This window comes from Monopterus albus, unplaced genomic scaffold (genome assembly GCF_001952655.1).
Source record: "Monopterus albus unplaced genomic scaffold, M_albus_1.0 scaffold256.1, whole genome shotgun sequence".
NCBI classification, from domain to species: domain Eukaryota; kingdom Metazoa; phylum Chordata; class Actinopteri; order Synbranchiformes; family Synbranchidae; genus Monopterus; species Monopterus albus.
The window spans coordinates 417,210-437,297 of record NW_018128136.1 but is presented as its reverse complement, the minus strand read 5'-3'; the positions used below and the strand labels follow the sequence as shown (position 1 = coordinate 437,297).

Below are 20,088 nucleotides of genomic sequence, written 5' to 3'. Positions count from 1 at the left end.
TGTCTGATGAGGCTGAGGAGCAGTTTGAACACACACTGAGTCACGGTGCCCACAAAGACACTAACGTGCTTGTCTACTTGGCCTTGACCAACACAGTGGAAGCTGAGAGGAAGGTGATTTGATGTGTTTTCCCAGTATTCTTGACTTTTTCAGATGCTCTGCCTCTAAAAACAGGCACATTCCTCAGTCACAGCCACCCTCAGACGGCTATTGTTCCCTGGAAGTGGAGGATGCTTTGGTGGTGTGAGTGCACAAGTGAGTGAGTGCGTGTGTGAGTGTTTCAACATGTGACCAATTCATATCCATCAGCAACAAGACAAAACAACAGATAGGGGACAAAGGTGGATGCTGATGCATGTGGTTGATGAAGCGGTAGTTGTGTGACCGCCTGTGTACAGCATGTCCCTGTCGTTTGTCGTACATAAAAACAGGAAAATAAAAGCACTGGAAGGTGTAGGTAGTGCATGGCACAACACGGATGCTTGTGTAACCTCCTGTTTGAAGGCCTCCTGTTTCCTCACCACCGCACATCAGGGAATAGAGGCCAGCCTGAAACACAGACAATAACTGTACGGCAAAGACACTGAGGCACCGTGCCCCCAGAGACACTAACGTGCTCGTCTACCTGACCTTGACAGATGCAGTGGAAGCTGAGAGGAAGGTGATTAAAAAAGAAACCAAACAACAACATGATGAGAGAAGGACAATATAATCCCCCTGTTGTTTGTTTCTTTTTCAAGTTCCAGTTTCTTCTTGCCGACCCTGGACAGGATGAGATGAGACGGGACTGATTGTAACACAAAGTCATAAAAGCACAGGTGGAAATAACCTTGAAGCACATTCACAGCACACATGTACTTACCCACACTTGTTAACACATACATTTTCCATTTGATTTTCTCTCCTCTAAGAGTCTGAAATTTGCCCTCATCAACAACACTTTTGATTCTTTAGATGAGAAATAATATAAGTGCACATGGTCTATAACACCAACTCAATAGAAACTGTCGCTACAGCATCAAAGCATGTCAGTTTAAAGGAATTACACCTAATGACCTTTCCACTCTTTACTATATATATCAGACTGAGGCCATGGTTTTTTCTTGTTGCACTACATAATGGAATAAAACTTAGACTGAGTTAAGTAACACAGCAACTGCTGCTATTTTGTGCACATTCCCAGACATCCACCACACTTTTAGATGCTCAGTGTCACACAAACAAACTGGTCCATCACGATGCCAACAGGAGGATGATTACGACAAGCCTAAAAGATGCCTGAGCAGAAATGTGTTCACTTTGGTTGTAGCTTTCATTGTAGCATACACTGGAGACGAAGTAGGGTAAACTGTGTTACACATAGCAATAAGCACATGCACAGCTATGAACAGTTTAGTTCTTTGTGCCCTGTTGTATTGAATTCTGAGTTCTTAGTGTTTCAACAAGTTTTACAATAATTTATAAATATAAAAATGGTGCTGAATAAAATGGCTGCATTCTCATAGAAACCCAAGAAACAAGTCACTAATAAATACCAGCAGTGTTAATATATCACTTGATTAGACTAAAGCTAAATAATAATAATTGGTTGGGTCATGGCTTGTGATGAGTTTGATTTTTGTTTAGTCGTTCTTCAGGCCTGGGTTATGATGGGTCATTATTGTATTGTATATTGTTCCATTGGTTGTGTGCTACTCAGGCAACAGTGCTGTTGAGACCCAACAAGCCATATCATCCTTTAAGGTCAGTCAGTCAGCTCTGAACCTTCCCAAGTCTTTAGTCACAGTCCCTGGTCCCTCACAGACACTCCCACACTGTCATGGTGCTTAACCCCTGTGTGTGTTTGTCACAGTCAACAAGCCTCCACGCACATCTCTCCGCTGCTCTTATTTGAAGTCTGTGGAGGGGAGGGAAGCTGTTCAGACACCCGCGGAAAATCAGGCATCCCACCTCGATGCTGAATTTGGAGATAGTCTGCTGTTTAGAAATGGTAGGTCTGTGTGAGGCTGACAGTGGGGGCAACAGGAAGTAATGCAGGAAAATCTGAATACACAGGAATCACATACAGTACAGGAGGGTTTAGGGTGAGATGCAGATGCTTGCCAGATGCATGAATATGAGCTCAAATCAAGATTTATGCACATTATGTAAGGACAAAGAACAAGGCTCTTTAAGCCCCTTTAGACCATAATGACATCTGCATATTACAAACACAAACCTCAGGACATTACCAGATGACATTTTGACTCCGTAATTAGCAACTGTAGTTGTGTAGCTGAGCTGGAGGGTTTTTGCAACCAAGAGTCAAGTGTGAAAAACAAACCACAGAAGCGAGTGTGTGCCAGAGTTCACCTTCACTATATCAACCCCCACCTTTAATCTGTCTCTATTTGCAGACTGAATAAACATCACTGTGCATCACTGGGACTAACACTCAGTATGGGCTAAGGCAGCAGATTCTCTGGAGAGCTGAGGTGAACAGTAGACACAATATACCAAACAAGTTGAATAAAATCTGCCTGGCCTCATGAAGTGGTAAGAAGAGCTTGTGATGTCAAACAAAAGTTGGGCTTTATCCTTGTATCTTATGTGTCCTTCACTTTGTTTGCTGTACTGCAGATAGGCTACACAGCTAAAATACAAAAAGCTAAATACAAAAACTCTTATTAGACTAAAAGAATAATCTGGGAATTTAGCCTCCAGCCTTGAAATTGTAAGTGAACTGGCACTCTATAACTGTGAAGGCCTTGTACTGTTAACCAAGTTAGTTTTTAGCTACGCTAGCAGCATCTGTCTGTGGTCTGTAACCCCCTGACTTTAACTCTAGTTTCACCATAAGGTTGATATTTTTGACTTTTAACTATGACTTCAGAACTAGTGGGTGAAATCTGTTGCACACATTAACCCCCTCAACACTTTGGTTTTTTATGAAATACCTGCACTGGCATTCCCCTCAGGCTTTGTGTTTAGTACTAGCAAATGTTAGCATGCTAACAAACCTAAAGATGATAAACACAGTACACCTCATACCTGCTTTGTATCACCATGTTAGCATTGCCGCTGACAATGCTACCATGCTAATGCTAAGTAGGCATGATGTCAGCATTGTCACTGCTAGCATGCTGACAGTAGCACTTAGGTCAAGGGACCGCTGTGCCTAAATACAACAGGACTGCTGTTGATTTGTTAACATCAGTTTTGCTTCATTGGTCTGTTGCTCATCACCCGCTGAGCAGCAGCTGCTCGCAGAGTGAGTTCCTTGAACTGCATATTCATTTTTTCATATCAAAAGTTTGGTCAATGTTCAAGACTGTAAAAATGAATAAAAACAAAGTTGATTTAAGCACATTAGCTACTTTTACCAGTATAAGAATAGCATTAGGCGGCAATCATAAACATTCCTTGGTTTCATTACTTTTCATAACAAAACAGACAAAATCAGTAACAGTTGTAAGTTGACAAAGAACATACAAGGTTTAAATAACTTAAGATGTCTGGCTGATTGTGGATATAAAACACCATCAGTGTGTTGCTACTATGGAAATACAAAGGACACAAAAAAATAATATCTGCATTTGCAAAGGCTGCTGCTCTTCTTTAGGTTATTAACTATGGAACTGACTTCCATCCATCCATCTATCCATCCATTTTCCTCTGCTTATCCGGGACCGGGTCGCGGGGGCAGCAGTCTAAGCAAAGATGCCCCGACTTCCCTCTCTCCAGACACTTCTTCCAGCTCCTCCGAGGGAATGCCAAGGCGTTCCCAGGCCAGCCGAGAGACATAGTCCCTCCAGCGTGTCCTGGGTCTTCCCCGGGGCCTCCTCCCGGTGGGACATGCCCGGAACACCTCCCTAGGAAGGCGCCCAGGACTTGTTTTGACCCATTTAGTTCCCTGTTAATGAAAGTCCAAAATTTACGTGTTGAAGATTAATTAAACAAATACAGGGGCAGTTAAATAAAATGCTATATGTAATATGCAGGTGTTTCTTTCTCGTCCTCCCCGTGTTTTAAGGAATGTGATTGGTGGAAGAGTGCGATCTATCACAGAGAGAAACACATTTAACATGTGAGATGCATGACAGGAGTGTGAGTGTAGACACAAGCCCATACACACACACACACACACACAAACACACACACACTGCACAACACACATGCAAACACCTTTTTGACACTGTACGATACTGGGAGGTCATAGTTTGAACCACCCAGCCATCATGACAGACAGAATCTCCACCGGCACCTTGTTTGCAGTATTTGTATAGAGAATTACTCCACAGTAATGGTAAAGATAAATAAATAAAACCATAGCACACAGTCAGGACACAGGTATGATGCTATCACCTCACATTCAGATAGCACCTTACACCTGTGATCAAGCATAAAACATCTTGTCTTGTGACATCTGTTTAGTTCCAGTGTTTGTAATGAGTTAAATCCAATTAAATATGGTTTAAAAAAAAGAAAGACCATCACTGTTTTAACAAGCTAATAAATGATATCAGGCTTTGGTATGGTTTATCTTCCCAGCACAGTCAGTGAGTTAGTCACACACGGAAAATGAGTCATTTGAGTCGCCATTAGTTGTTGTTGCGATCTATTGATGGTCGTCTCTAAGATCATCTAATTACAATAGAACAGATCCTTTTATGGCACAAGAGTCATGTCCATTTTTCTACTAAATTCACTCCGTAGTCCAGTCTGACTGCTGTTATTACTAAATCAAGTTGATACAAGTGCAGTTTTCCTCTGTTGATATCAAAACAAGGATCCAGGTCGAGTTTTGAAATTGCACTATTCTCCACAGTTGTACAGCGTTGCAGTTCCAGTCCTCCAGATGTACTGTGACTGCGCACAATTTGTCTCCGAGTGCCACTTCATTCATACCAGCAACTGACGCTGTCGAGGCAAGTTTAAAAAAAAAAAAAAAGGTCTATCATTTATTTCCATCCCTTCCTCCATCTTCTCAGGTGTAGATACAGTTTCACCAGGCAGTCATTAGTAGTGTTACTGAGGAGGTCTGACAGCACGAGCAGGTTATTGACAAGTGAATAAATACTTCTATGAAGGGAGTCGCTTTGCTTCACCTCTGACTTATCCACAAAATCCACTGTGTGTCCCTGAAGGAGAGACACAGGAGGACATGCTTTAACGCACTATGGCACGCTTATCCACAGGTTTCCATTCAGTGATTCCAAACTGACTCTGGGTCATCATTTATTCATTCATTAATACTAATAAATACTCTGAACTCACCTGCATTTATTTCAGGTCTACATCAGCATTGCTCTCATAGCTGCCTTGCTGATCTGTTTGCGATTCTTCCTCATCCTTTTCTTTTTTTGGTTTGGACGTGCTGGGGGTCTGGCGCCTGCTTGAGCCGATGGCTTTCGCGTGGTGGTTGTAGATGTTGTCTCTAAAAATGAAATGTACATATCACAGAACATTTTAAAATAAGCATAAAAAGAGATGCTATTGCATACATACTCTTAAGAAGAACGTGAAAGTCATTTTCATTTTAGTCCGACAGGAAACCAAACTGTTTGGTTCTTATTTGTGTTATACTGAAGCACCATCTGTCACCTGGTGTCTGTGTTGTCGTTTTCAGACGATGAGGATGTTTCCCATGCCGACTGTCCGTCTCCTTCTCTTTCTGCCTTTCCTCCTCTTCTCGTTTCAGTTGCTGCTGTCTCAGTATCTCCTTCTCCTGGTCCAACCTCTTGTGGAGGAGGAGCAGCTCTTTTCTCTCCTCTTCCAGTTTTGCCTCCTCCATCTCTAATATCTGCTCCTCTGGTGTCTCGTTGTCTCTCCGTCTCGCTGGATCTCGTGGCTCTGGATTTGGCTCCTTGGTAGGCCGATAGCTCCCAGGTCTCAACCTAAGAGTTTCCTCAGCAGGGCTGAATTTGGCTTGAGGATTCTGGGTAACAGGCTGAGAACTACCATTCGTATGGCTCTTTGAAAATTTAGATTTGTCTTCTGGCCATAATGGGTTGTGTGTCTGTGTGCCTTCACCCTCACCCCTGTTTCTCTCATTAACTTCCCTCTCAGTGGTGCTGAGCAGCAACCCATCTCCAGCTTCCACCAACTTGTTCTTTACCTCAACACCAACATCATCCACTGAGGAAACAGTTTTGTTGCCATCTGAGATCCTCCCGTGGACCTTCCTGTCCACGTTCTCATTTTGGTCTCGAGTCCCATGGAGCCTGGTGGAGTTATGTGCCCAGTGCGGGGCCAGGAGAACAGCCCCTTCAGACTGAGATGTGTCCTCCCCAGCCAGACTGTACCCATCCCCATCCTCAGGGAAGGTGTCTCCTCTGGAGCTCCAGTGCTGATCCAGGACATCCTCCAGGTGGGCCCTCTGGATCTGCTTCAGCTCGTCCCACTGATGGAGCTCATCCTTGGAGTGCACCTTGGCCTGTGACAACAAAATTCAACATTGTCTCTGTTAGATTACAAGTGGAAAAAAGGAGGAGAAGATGGTGAGTAGACAGATTTTTACTGCTATTTTGGAACATCAGTGGGGTGCACATACTCTGGTGTGGTTATTGCATCCCCACCAAACAGCAACATTTGTACCGTACCTGTCCCTGCGTCTGTGCGACTCCTTGGCTGAGGGTCTGGTTTCGATGCTGGTGGCTGTGCTGCCTGCGAGATGATTTTTTCTTGGGCACTGGGACACGTGGAGCGAGCTGACACCGGCACTCCACGTGATCCACCACTGAGACCACTGCTTTAGCGTAAGTGGGTCTTTTATTTATGTATTCAATCTTCATGACCTGGAGGTGTGAGGAGGCCCGGGGAACATCAGTAGTAGAACAAAAACACAAGCAATTTAACATGTTTTTAAATGTCCACATCTCATCTAACTGAAATTCCTGGGATGTTAAGAATGTGCATGTTTTCATATTTACAGTAAGTGTCGTGTGCATGTGGTTGTTTACCTGCAAGTATCTGGTGTGTGTGAGAACAGGGACACACTGCAGGGTCTTGGTGTTGCAGCATCCGGAGCAGCGCTGCACCTCGACACAGGGCGGCCATAACAGGAAGTTAGCGTTGCTACGGTCCAGCATCGCCCTGGTGACCTCAACCACCTCAGTACGGACTTTACACAGAGCCTGCTGGGCCGGCTGGGCATCTGCATTGAAAACACTCACATTTTCTTTGTGTACATGACTGTTAAATCAGTAAGTAAAGATGACAAATAAGGCCTCATTTGTTTACATGTTTATTTAGGAAACCCAATTTCCTGTTTTATGCAAAAGACAATCATCTCACCACCGACTATTGTGCATTAGTACCACAGACTGACTGTGGTGGTCGCAGAGCAGGAACAAGCAGGTGAATTTTCATGTCAAACTCATGCATTTCAAATGAGCACATTAATTACAACTTCCTCAAATTGGGCTTTTATTATTGCAGCGTGTGAGAGAAACATTTCATTGGATTCACAAAGGTCCGTTGTTCAGCGAGACTGCTCTGCTCCTCTGGAGCTGACACACCAGGACAACTAAAATGAAAGGATTAATGTAGAATCATTAGCGTCTCCTCATGCTAGATTATAGAGTGAGGTTTAATAATTTGGACATCTGTTTTATCACGAAAGTGAAGAAAGATTAATGGGAAGGATTTATCAGTGCCACTAAAGCCATACTTGTCACATTAATCAGCTCCCAGGCTGATTGAACACAGCCCCAGGCCTCCACTAGTGTGGATGGAGCACGTCTACATTCATGGAGAAAATCAGGAATCCTCCGTGCCAGCACTACAAACTTCACCTGATCTGTTCTTGAGCAGGAATAGATCCATCTTTATCCTCTGAACTGAGGCCTTCATTACCAACTATGCCATGGGGATGCTTTTTGTAAACTCTTAAGATACTACTGTACATGAAAGTAATAGCGGTCATGTCTCTTTTTTTGTGATTAACAACACTTTTACATTTTAACTGCAACAGTCATCTCAACAACAGCCCATAGGAAGAGAAAGAAGGGAGGGGGGTTAGCTCACTAAGGCTCCTTGGTAGTCTGTGGCCTCCGTTGGCTGCAGAAGTCTCGTCCTCCTCATCTGTGACACAACAATAAACCAAACATGTGATCGGTGCAAACATGGCAACAGATTTATGAACTGTTTATAGCATGTGGTTTATATATAATTCAAGGCCCTCTAGCACCCTCTGCATGGGTAAAGATCCAGTCTTTGCAAGTAGGGGTGTAAATGTGAGTGTGCACAAGTCGTTTGTTTATTTGTTTGTTATCTGCTTCTGTGGTCCTGTGTGGAGATGTTCCTATTCTGGCTTTAACAGGCTTGATCCCTTCCTCTTTGTAATAACCACTGACTGCATATAAAAAGGGTAATAACACATCATCTATATTCCCTTTTGAAACAATGTAAGTGACTTGTGTATGTCTTGTGGATATAAGGGCTGTATACCTCTGTAATCCCCCCCCAAAAGGATGTTTAAAAAGTGTCATCTGCAAGTTTGTAAGAAAGTTTGTGTGTTATTAGAGACTTCACCAGTGTTATGGACTAAAGCACCATCTGGGACACTATGGTTTGGTCATAAGATGCTTTAAGCAGTTACATTGGGTGATAATATTAAAACACACTGTAGTTCTCTTCATAGTTAAATGCTGTTAAAGGTAAAGTAAGAATGTGATCAGAGCACAGCTGTGTTCGTATCCATGAGAACATCCCCATCAGTATTACTACAACGCTCTGATCTTTACCTACGGAGTCAGTGAGCAACAGCAGCTGCAGGTCCTCTATGGACGAGATGGGGCTGTTTCTAACCAGCTCCACCAGGGCTGCAGGCAGAGGGTCACCCTGCAACACACAAGGACACACACACACACACACACACACACTAATATAAAGACCAGAGACTTTGGACCATTTCAGAATGCGATTATGAGAGAAAAGCAAAAGATGGTAGGGAAGCGTTTTGACTTTTTTTCAGCTATTTGAAAAGTTTTATCCTGCATCGCATGTTGCAAATTGATTCCTCTGAGGAAATTTAACAACACTGTGTCACTTCTACAGCTACTATGTACAAAAATGTTTTAAAAGATACTATATCCTTTATCAAAAATAAAAACCCACCACTGGAAATTTGATCCTGCTGCCGCTCTCCATTCGACGGGCCTTACAATAGAACAGCTAAGTTTGTGATGCTCTCTGAGGTCGTGAAAGATTATAAACACTTCAGTAGCAATGAAATCTGACTGGATGAGAAACACAGAATTGACAGAATTGTAGATTTTTTTCAAAGTTGTCTATACTAACTGGTTATGTGCTCAGTGCAACCATATAATATGGCTCCTCCATGTGGCTTTTATAACTCTTTGGAAGCCAGTGAAGTCTTACAGCAGAGATATAAAGAAAATCTGGTTCTGACTCCACAGGAAACATGGAGGTTTTTACTTTTCTACTGGGATTGGTTGATAACAAACGATAAGCTAACACCAGCTTTAAACAACAAGCATCTGACCAAATATTTCCACATTGAAAACCAAGCAACAGCTCGACACGGTCCTTCTATGGACTGACTGTGGGTTTAACCCCCCGGTCATTAATGCACAAGAGAGTGAGGGGGTGGCACAAGTATTAACCAAAGCAGACACACAATGGTCACTAAGAGCACGGTGAATGACTATTGGCGTTGTCTTCTCATCTGCTAACATTTAGGGGTCAAAGGAGCCAGGAAGGAGTCAGGAAGTGGGGGAAGGAGTGATACGGAGTGGAGGAGAGAGGGGAGGTGCATCTGGGGAAAAAAAAAAGAGGGATAGTAGGTGAATAAAAGATGTGTTAAATGGACAGGGATAAGACCTGGGTCGAGACATGTCCTCAGGCTGGTTGAAACACTGTGGACATGCTTCATCTGCTTCGCCACCTCATGTGAAGAAGGACCCAGAGAAGATGGGCTCAGGGAGCAAGTGTGATCTGGCCCTGTCTTTGCTTTAAACAGAAACTGTCTCATAGTCCAGTCCAGGTTCTGGTGAATAACAGGTTTTGGCCAAAGGAAGCAGCCATCCACGCATGAACCCGTGTTCTCACCCTGCCCGCGCTGTGTGTCACCGACTCTCCCCTATTGTTGCTATTGTCACAGAGTCCAACTCTCCAGCAGGGAAATGCCTGCTTTATTACAATCACATCTCTTTTGCAGAGCAGCCGATGCCCCTGAGGAGTCGTCATGACGACTTCCCGTCTTCGCCAACGGAGCGAACCTGCCTGCTTGTCTAATTGTGTCTGACGTTAACTATAGGATGTGTGCCTTTGTTCACAGCGGTGCCTGCTGTCAGGACGGTTTGGATCGAGACAGGAAATATTAAACAAACACTTTGGTTCCAATAAACACAACGGATGCAAACAGACAGAATATGTAAACACATATTATTAATGTCCAGTGTGCAACTATGAGGGACGAGCATTGATACATTCAAGATTATATATCAGTTTACTTAAATAGTGAAAACTCACTGAAAAAGGAGTCATCTAATTAAGAACTATACCCACAAGCAGAGCTGCAACTAATATTTAATGACACAATTAAGTGCATATCAATTAATTTCTCTATTTAGTCTGTAAAATGCCCATCACAGCTTCATAAAGTCCAAAGTGATGTCATCTAAGTGACAGAACCTCAAAGTCTTCAGTTCAATATGCAGTGAGATAAAAGAACAGCCACGTGTGTTCAAAAAGAGAAGCAGAGACAAGAGAATGTTTGGCTGTTTGCTCGAAAAATAACAAATGATTATCGAAACGGTTGGGAAACATTTTTCCAATCAACTACCAACACATTGTTTCAGCTTTACTCACAAGGTCTAATGACTAATGCCATCCTTCCCTTAAAGCAGCACTGAGCCCAGTAGTTGCCCATAAATGTCGACTCTTCTGTCAGACACAGGTGACGTCAGTGACTCTGATGCTAACCGTCACTCCCCCATCTGACCATCCAGCTGTATGTGGAGCACGTGGCCTGTTTCAAATAATGGAGCTCTGCCGATGCAGCAGAGAAAATGACGGCTGTTACATGAGGAGTTATGATGGCGGCCTACTGTGAATCTACAGCAACACAGGAGCCTTTCTGCACTTCTTAGAAACCACGCTGTGCAACAAAACTGCTCCTGTAACCTCCCTCTTTTTTCATCATGAGACTTTATTTATCATTTTCTGGGTGGAATAAAACCCAGACTTTGACACAATCCAGTACTCATCACCGGAAGCGCGCTGCCATCCCCTGAAGGCCTGTCGGACACACTGAGGATTGCCAGGCGCAGGCAGCGGCTGCAGGAGACTGGGGAGGAGAGGGAACACCTAATCGTACATAATTAGGGGGTCGAGTTTGCTGATGGTGCAGCAGCGTCAGGACGCGTGTGAGCTTTCACATGTGCTCTCTGAGGATACGCCTACACAGTGCAACATGGGAGTAAATGTGACTCTAATTAATTCCTTTCTGATGATAGTTTACCTCTGAGCTGGAAAGGGCCTGGCACAATTAAGTGCATAATGAACTGGTGCCAGATAAAAGGGAATGTCTGGCTTCCTCTCGAGTGGTCCACAGATAAATGTCTCTGCTCACTGAAAGTAGCACTTCCTAGATTAACAGGCTTTTAAAATATCACTCACTCTCAAGTCTGTGTTTTTATGATGTTGTTTTTTTAAAGGGGCATGTTTGAACCTACAAACTCCATGATTTCACAGCTGCTGTCAAACAAGACCTGGGGAATTCCTGGTCGTGTACCTCAAAGCCTTTGTAACCGTCTCCCTCTAAAGCACTTGTCCTGTCAAGGTTTTCCCTTTACATGTGGTTGCTACAGCAGCCATTAAGTGAGAAGATGGGCTAATGACAGGAGTGAAGTCCGTCCATCACCTGCATGTGAAGTAGCCATAGTGGATTAGACAGTATCATCAACTACACTGAGTTCAGTGAATGAAAGGAGGGAGCAATGAACTTGTAAAACCAGTTCGAAAGGTTTCTGATTTTACATTGCCAGTTCACATCCTGCAGAAACTTGGTTTTTACTTTACTAACCCATTCCCTGGGTGGAAGGAAACAAGGTTGCACCCTCTTTTCTGACTCATTTCATTGTCCACTACCCATGACTGACTTATTATCTGTGTGTTTAAACTCCATTTAATCTCACAAGACCCTGGCAGTTCATCTCCACAATGACCTGCCAGGGTCACAGATTCTCTGTGTAGCTGAGCCTCGTCTTATAGACTTCATATCTACAGTTGTCAGCAAAAAGGTCAATGAACATGATGTCAGCTATGGCCACGCCTCGCTTGACCTAGATAAGACCCTTAGTTAAGTCTTGACTTCCTGTTTGACCTCCATCACACTTGTCCTGCAGCCATATTTCACTGCTGCTTGTTCGTTGTGCAGGTTTTAAATTAGAACAGATTTGCATCATAATAAAAAGCTGGAGCAGAAGAGTATATGTGGTCTGCTGGAGGTGGAAAGTCTAAATCTGCACTTAAGCAACCATAAAATCAGCAAGATAAGTGATTTACATTGTGCTGATGCATGACACAGTCTGTGTGATAGATCTGTTTTACCCTGTCTCTTCAACTGTGGCGTCCCTTGGTAACAAACATGTGGTCCCTGATGTTATGGCTGGTGCACACTGACTGATTTGAGGCCCTGCTCAACATCTGGAACAGCATCCATTAATCCATCACTTAACCACGTGGAGCATCCAGCTATGAACGCGCCTATCGTGGCACTCTCTGTCTCACCACCACGGAGGACGAGCTCTGCATGTGTCTGCCCCTGGGCGTCCATTCATAGCGCCAGTCACTAGGAGGAATAATTGTTTGTGCGCGGATCCCATCGCCTCGATCGGAAGCAGTAATGGAAAGAACGAAGCAGGTGCATTAACTCCAAAGTTCTAAAAGAAAAACCCTGCATCTGAGAGTCGTGCTTCCCATGATAATGTAGGTCAGGAAGAGAATAAAACACAATAGAACTTAAGAATGCTAAACGTAAAAGCGCACTGATTACGTACTAGAAGCAATTGTTAGGAAATAGCTTTTACCATTTTAACAGTACAGCTTCAGCTGATCGCTGACCTGGCTGATGACTGTGGTATTCTAGACTCTGTCAGTGCTCCTGTAAAGTGTTGTAGAAAGATAAACTGGGGGTTCACAAGTTGTGATTGGTGCTGAACCCACCTCGGCTGCGCCAGACCGCAGACACGCCGCCAGCACCCCCCCCAGCAGCTGCACCCACAAGCTCATCTTGCTACCCAGCCTCGAGCCTCTTCGACGGACCGGGCATTTATGGAAGCGCGAGAGTCCGTCTCTCCTCAGCGGTGCGCGCGGGCTGACAGCGGCTCGCCCTGCGGAGCTGCGTGCGCGTAAACGGGCTATCCTCACGGTTGCTTCTGCAGATATCCAGAGGAGGAGAAGAATAACAAAGCGCTGGCGTTCGGTCACCCAACTTGTACCCAGCTCCTTCCTGTTGGATAAGTAAGACACCTCCACGTTTTAGCTCGGGCGCGTCCCTTCTGTTTGGTTCACCTTGTCCACAAGTGCGTTTTCGGGCCAACAACCAGAGTGGATAGAAATAAATTTAACTGAAAAAGACTTAACATTTCCGAACAATAAAGGTCCAGATTTCATAAGGCAAAACGGCCCATGAGACTCAAAGTTCAGATTATTCCAGGGAGTTCACGATTTCTTTAAGATATATTAATTAAAAATCCACTTCTCTTTTCCCCGAAGTCAAGTCTCTTTTCTTTAACCGTGGTATCAAAGGCTGAGCGTCTGGATAACGTCGCAGGTCAGGATGGTAGTTCGCGGTCCTCGTCTTCCAAGAAGTCTTATCAATAAGCAAAGCGCTGTGTGCGCCTCAGCCCTGGACCTGCCTGATTACGCAGTGGCACTGGTGGTGGCGGTGAGGAAAAGTCTGCCCCGGTCTACTCAGCAGTATCTCTCTCCCGCCCCCTGCCTGAAGTAATAATATGCACGAACAGCAGCAGCTCTGAGCAATGTTTCCTCACTTATGCAGATGTTCCTGAGGTTGGGCCAATTAAGTCCTGTGGGTTTTTCTGTTGATCTCCCTTTTGTTTTTGCCACAAGAGCAGGTCTGAAGTTTTACAGCTGGAAAATCATCAGTCGATCGACTTTGAGGATGTAAACATGTCGTTTACCACCAGAGATGCTTCTTCCACACAATTCATTGGTATTAATATTTCAATAACACAATATATTATAACATCTAACCATTTTACTGCACAGTGACGTTTACTTTTAATGCATTTAATATATTTAAGATGCACAACATGTAGTGGAGTACTCTTCCATTGTGATATTATTATTATTAATACTATTGCTCAAAGATCTGGATATATTGTCCATTGCTCTTTACTTTTTTGTACACAATGCACCTACTCCATACTTTTAAAAACTGCTTTAGGTGCTCCTATTGAAACTGTGGCTCTGAAAGACAAAATATTTAGTAACAGTGACTGAAGCCAAGTTGTCACATTTGCATTTATGCAACTTTCTACTTAAAAGTTACAAATGTTTTATCAACTCACACATGTTTTGTTCATTGGGTTTATAAAAAACACACTAAATTCAGCCGGCTGTGTAACAGGTCTATTGCTGGAGAGGTCATGGGGATAGTTGCCATGCCAACTGACTCCTGTTAGTACCTCAGCATCACTGCTAGAATGCAAAAGGTGTCTCTAAATATCACAGGAGTTATTCTCAGGCTCCTGACCTTTCAGTCATCCATGTTTAGGGAACATTTCTGAACAATGCCCGACGATAACTCTGCATGTTCAAACTCAGACGACCCAGGCATGAAAACAACATATCAGACGGTCGGGCTACAGTAGTGGATTTCAAACCACCTATAATATTACATGACAGGGGGGGGCACAAATGTTTTTTATGATGCAAAAAAGCATTTAAAAGCCGAAGCACATGAAAGAACAAGGCTCCTGAATCAAGGCATTTACATTTTCTCAAACTGGAGCTGTGCAGACTGTTCCAAAGTCTTTTCTTCCAGTTCAGTCATGACCCAGTGAATAATAGGATGCCATTGTTTTTCTAACAAGAGTCAGTGGAGGAAACAGCATGAGCTATGCATCTATATTTACACTGCGTTTCATGTTCATGTTTGTTCAAAGCTGCTGGCTGTGTGGACGCAACATGTGACACAGTGGCGATGCCAAGTGGAAACAGGCCAGATACACTATATAGATGTACAAGTTCGTTTGTGTTGCACTTGCACTTGAGCAAAAATTCTCCTTGTTTTTAATGATAATTCTGGACAATTTGCTTTCTGAGCGAATGATTAAACATGAAGTAAACATCAGCCTCATTTATTAGTGACTGTGTAAACCAGTAGCCGAGAGTAGCCATGTTTGCTGAAAAGAAAATTAAAGAGATGCTTTTGTTTTTCCACTTTCTCGCCCGTGTTCATTTTAGATTTGTACACAAAACATATTTCATGCTCAATCTGTGGCTCCCAAACACAAGTGTCTTGTGTGTTTGGAGATTAAGGGAAAGGAGGATGAGGAGAAAGAAGAGGAGGGTGAAGAGGGGGAAGCAGGTTCTTGAGTTGAGAGAGGGCCCTGCATTCATATCACACTATAGCAGGTACTCTCTCTCTCTCACACACACACACACACATGCACACACCTGTGGCTATAAAATCTCACCACAGTCCCATTCAGAGGTATCCATCCATCACTCTCCACAGAGCCTACTATACTGTACCTGCAGCCTAATGCTCAGCCTAATGAATACATGCATCTTAGGAAGGTTCAGTTCTTATACGTGCTTTTTAAAATGCTCTCGCATGCGCACAAGCACATCCACTGAACACACAGAGACTGTGTGAAATTACACATGAAGCACATTCACACACATTGGAGCACAGTGTTGTGTGCAGCACCCACTCACATATTGGCTCACACACACACACACACACACACACACACAGTCCTGAGCTGACAACGGTTTTCAACCCTGAGCGGAGGACAGAGGCCCCTCTATGTTTAACAACTGAGTGAGAAATGACAGCGCTCGCTCAAATATTTAGGAGCTTTTCAGAAGATCCAGAGAAGGTCACAGCACCCTGAACTAATCTTCTACTGAACAGTGACGGCATTTCATTTCATCAGTTTTCCATCGCTGAATGAAAAGTCTCAGTGGTTAATTTGACGCAGTAATCGCATAGCTGGATCCCCACCCCATGTCGGCTTTTCTACAGTAGATGAAAAACACGAGTCTACTGTATTTGTGCTATACAAAGGGTCGTACGTTTGTGTGTGTGCACAGCTGCACTTCCGGCTGCTGTCACATACATCAGAGTCAAGAGGGGAGACGACTGACCGCCGATTAGCCGCGGGGGCGGACTCCCTCCCACAGGCATCTAAGATAATTGAGGATGATGTAAATCAAATGGTATAATGGGACGTTATTAATTGGCCCCTCAACCCTTGTGTATGAACTCTCGCTCCCAGGTTTCCCAGTTCCACGCAGGAATGTGGCTCAATCATACCAAAAGGAGACACAGGTGGATTCAGCAAAGGCACAAGCACGAAAATGCAAACATGCACCGTGTACAGCTGCATAGAATTGTAACAATACATCTTAGATTTGAGACGTATGAGTTGGATTATATTGATATCTGTGTGTATTTTTCCTTCCTGCACCATTAACCCAACAGGAATGAACTGAGTCTGAAAGAGCTATGATAGCTCCCGGTATTCTTGTCTCAGCGAGGGCCTGCCGACAGCAGTGAACGCAAGAGTCTGAATGAGAGAGAAAGAGGGAGACTGGCAGTGAAGAACTGTAGGAATGCACTTGACTGAAACAGCGATGGAGAGAACAGAAGCTGTTGAGAAGGAAAAGACAGACAGAGAGAGGCACTGAGATCTGAAACCCAGAAAAGACAGAAAATAAAAAGACCGCTGCCAAAAAGGGTAAATATGGGTAAAGAAATATTGGACCACATGTCTGAGAGATCGAGAAAGCTCAGATCTGGACGTTAAGGAGAACAGACAGTCAGGTAGTTCCTCTCTTCCAGGCTCCGAGCAGCTCTGGATCAGAGCCAGCTGCAGTCGCTCTGCTGAGTCTTGTTCAGCTCTCACTGCTGATATGGCCTCTTTCAAATTGCATCCTTACCTCTAAAGCCATCTGCACGCTGTCAGACTCTTATTGTGTTAAAACTGAGCCATTAGGACACGTCATCAGTTTGGAAAGTTGTCATGGCTAACAGTGTATCGCTGTATTGTAAAAGAACCCGAATCCTGCATAGGCATGATTCATCACCGATGTGACCATCACAGCAGCTGTGAGTTTATAGGCTCAGGTTTAACAGACTGTCAATGATCAGACAAAACTTTACTGCTCCTGATTCTATTTTCTCAGTTTAATCAATCTGTGCCTAAATGTTTTCTTTCCTCTGGGGGCCAAACCAAACTATCCACAGTGTCAACATTGTGTGTTTTATGTCTGCTGGATGAGCCTGCTGCTGACAGTGACAATATGAAGCCACTAACAGATGCAGTGAGGATGGACCACACCATGCTGCAGAGTGTAAACACCTCCATGAGGAATGCCTGGTTTTGTTCAGCTCCAAGAGGCTGCACACAGCAGCATTCCTCTGCCAGCGTCCCCTCCCTCTCCTGGTTCACAGGGGACTTCCCTGCTTTCTCTTCTGCTCTAATGAATACCACATACTGTACTGTGAATAGCTGTATAGTGATTATTGGCATGCACAGGGCACTAATCAATTCTCATCTCTCTGTGACAGCCTTCACATCATTCTCAGACTTCCTTGGCATTCGGAAAGACCGGAGAGCTGAATTTACAGTCTCATGCATGTCGATCATCAGTCCACTTACTGGCCTGGACAGTCTGTTTCCAAAGCCAGTCTGCAGTGATCAGTTATAAACATACAGTAAACATATGTGCATATTAACTTAAAGATAAGCTGTGACAATTTGAGGTAAAGGGCTGAAATGCAGGAGTCATTTACAGATGGCAGAGTAAGAACATGGGACAAAGTAAACGAGGAACACAAGGATGACCCGTTTCAGACAATGTACAGATGTGGGTTCAGAGAGCAGGGGAGGTGACTAGGGAGTGCACGGGATGGCAAGTAGCTAACACAGATCTCCACTCGGTGGCAAGTTCTACTCTAGACACAGGTTTGAGTGTAGTTTGACTCAACTAGACAAGAAACAACTTCCTTCTTTTACTTTCTTCAACAATTAAATAAGGAATCTCTCACAGGTTTCACACGAAGACTTTTCCTACAGTATAACTTGTACACAGGTGAGTAATAAGACAGCTTGATACCACAAAGGAGGTCAGACATGCAACTGACAGACTAAGGAGAGTAACAGAAAGTTTGTCTTACCTGGGACCAAGTACAAAACTGGGGCATGAGGAGAGCATGAAGTCTGGACAACAGGAGAAACCAGAGGCAAGGCGGTGGCAAGGGGAACCAGAACCGAGGGGAGGGGAAAACCAGAGCCGAGGTGATGACACCATGACAATGCACAGAGAGAGGCAAGGTGCTCACACAGGCTAGTCCAGGAAGACAAGGAGAAACAGGTGCATGTAATGAATAAATCATGGGCGGACTCAAGCTGGGGCAAGTGAGGTAGCACGCGACAGGAAATATGTCAGAATAAAGGCATAACACAGGAAGTGACCAGAAATAGTCATGTAGGCATAACACAGGAAGTGACCAGAAATGGCGCCATAAGCAGTGCATGCGATAGTGCTTCTTTCAAGTTTAGTTTTTAAATCAGTCTCTTATCGTCTTTTTTTAATATTCTGTTTTTGGTCCCACTAGCAGGATCGCTCTACTCATCGCTAAGGTTAACATTTGTGGTGAACAGTGAAATGTCTCACAGTTATTGAATGTTCTGCCATGAAGTTTGGTACAGAGATCCTGTCAGGATGAACTGCAGTCCCCTAACCATCCATCTAGCAACATCAACGGGTCAAAATATCAATTTCTCTGATATTTCAAATCAAATTTATTTATATAGCCCTTTAAAAACAACATTCAGCTGACCAAAGTACTTTACATGGCAGAATAAAATCACAATAAATGACTAAAATAAAGTAAAGTTAACATACGTTCCATAAATTTAAAATGAAAAGGAATGCATCAGGTCCTACTGTGTATTAAAAGCCAAGCCAAATAAATATGTTTTAAACAATGATTTTAAAGTACTGAGGTCAGTAGCTGACTTAACATTAAAAGGTAGACTGTTCCACAGTTTAGGGGCTGCAACAGTAAAAGCACGGTCACCCCAGCGTTTATATCTGGCCCTAAGAACCTCTAAAAGAAACTGGCTTGAAGATCTGAGGGACCGGGGATATTTAAACTTTCAGAGCTAATGATATTCCCAACAATACTTTTATTGCATTGATGTGAAACCTCCCAGACTGGTTATAATAGTCTGATATGATGTGATTTAATTTTAGCATTGGTTTAATGTTGGTTTTTAGTGATAATTAGCTAATTTTACAGAAACACACTAGACTAAGATGGTGAACACAACAACAAACTTGCATGTTACTGTCACTGTGAGCATGTTCACGTGAACATTTAGAGAAAGGCCATGGTACGTAGATCCTCACAGGGCCACTAGCGTGACTTAACTGAAGAAAATAAGTTTTGCTTTTATCAGCTTTGATTTGAATCATTTTATGTTTGATTCCCACTACATGAGAAGCAAGTTAACAGAAGGCTGGTACAACAATTGTAGTGTTCACACATTCAGTATATCTTGTATTTTTAGTATTTTATCTGAGTTTAGCTCATTATTTGTTATACAGTATTGAATTTCTGGCAAAGCATGAGCAAAGCAGCAGTGGCTTCTTTGTCTGCATCAACACAGGATGCATTCAGGCAAAGGACTGAGTGTAGGTCAACACAGCCAATACACAATCACTGCAGTAGTGTGTACAAATGGCAGAAAACAGCATAAAATGTGTTTGAGGAGGCCTTAGTAACACACAACTGTCACAGCTGAAACATGCTGAGTAGAGCTGCTGCTAAACAGCTTTGTTAACATACCTGTTTCACTGAACACTCAGTGTGTT

The 20,088-nt window shown here is 43.5% G+C and overlaps 1 protein-coding gene across 3 annotated transcripts; it reads right to left on the bottom strand.

Moving 5' to 3' along the window:
- Nucleotides 1-3,800: 3,800 nt before the first annotated feature.
- On the bottom strand, nucleotides 3,801-18,545 carry pdgfbb (platelet-derived growth factor beta polypeptide b). 3 transcript variants are annotated; one of them, XM_020621280.1, is made up of 8 exons: nucleotides 18,386-18,545; nucleotides 8,727-8,823; nucleotides 8,008-8,064; nucleotides 6,942-7,135; nucleotides 6,582-6,776; nucleotides 5,584-6,415; nucleotides 5,257-5,416; nucleotides 3,801-5,120 (listed from the first exon to the last, which is right to left on the bottom strand). In XM_020621280.1, the coding sequence occupies exons 1-7, from the start codon at nucleotides 18,410-18,412 to the stop codon at nucleotides 5,274-5,276; spliced, it is 1,545 nt and encodes a 514-aa protein (XP_020476936.1). In that variant the 5' UTR covers nucleotides 18,413-18,545; the 3' UTR covers nucleotides 3,801-5,120; nucleotides 5,257-5,273. The 3 variants fall into 3 exon arrangements, with proteins under 3 accessions (XP_020476936.1, XP_020476935.1, XP_020476934.1); XM_020621279.1 differs by lacking the exon at nucleotides 18,386-18,545 and adding an exon at nucleotides 13,174-13,929 and having other exon boundaries at nucleotides 3,801-3,892; XM_020621278.1 differs by lacking the exon at nucleotides 18,386-18,545 and adding an exon at nucleotides 13,174-13,928.
- Nucleotides 18,546-20,088: the final 1,543 nt, after the last annotated feature.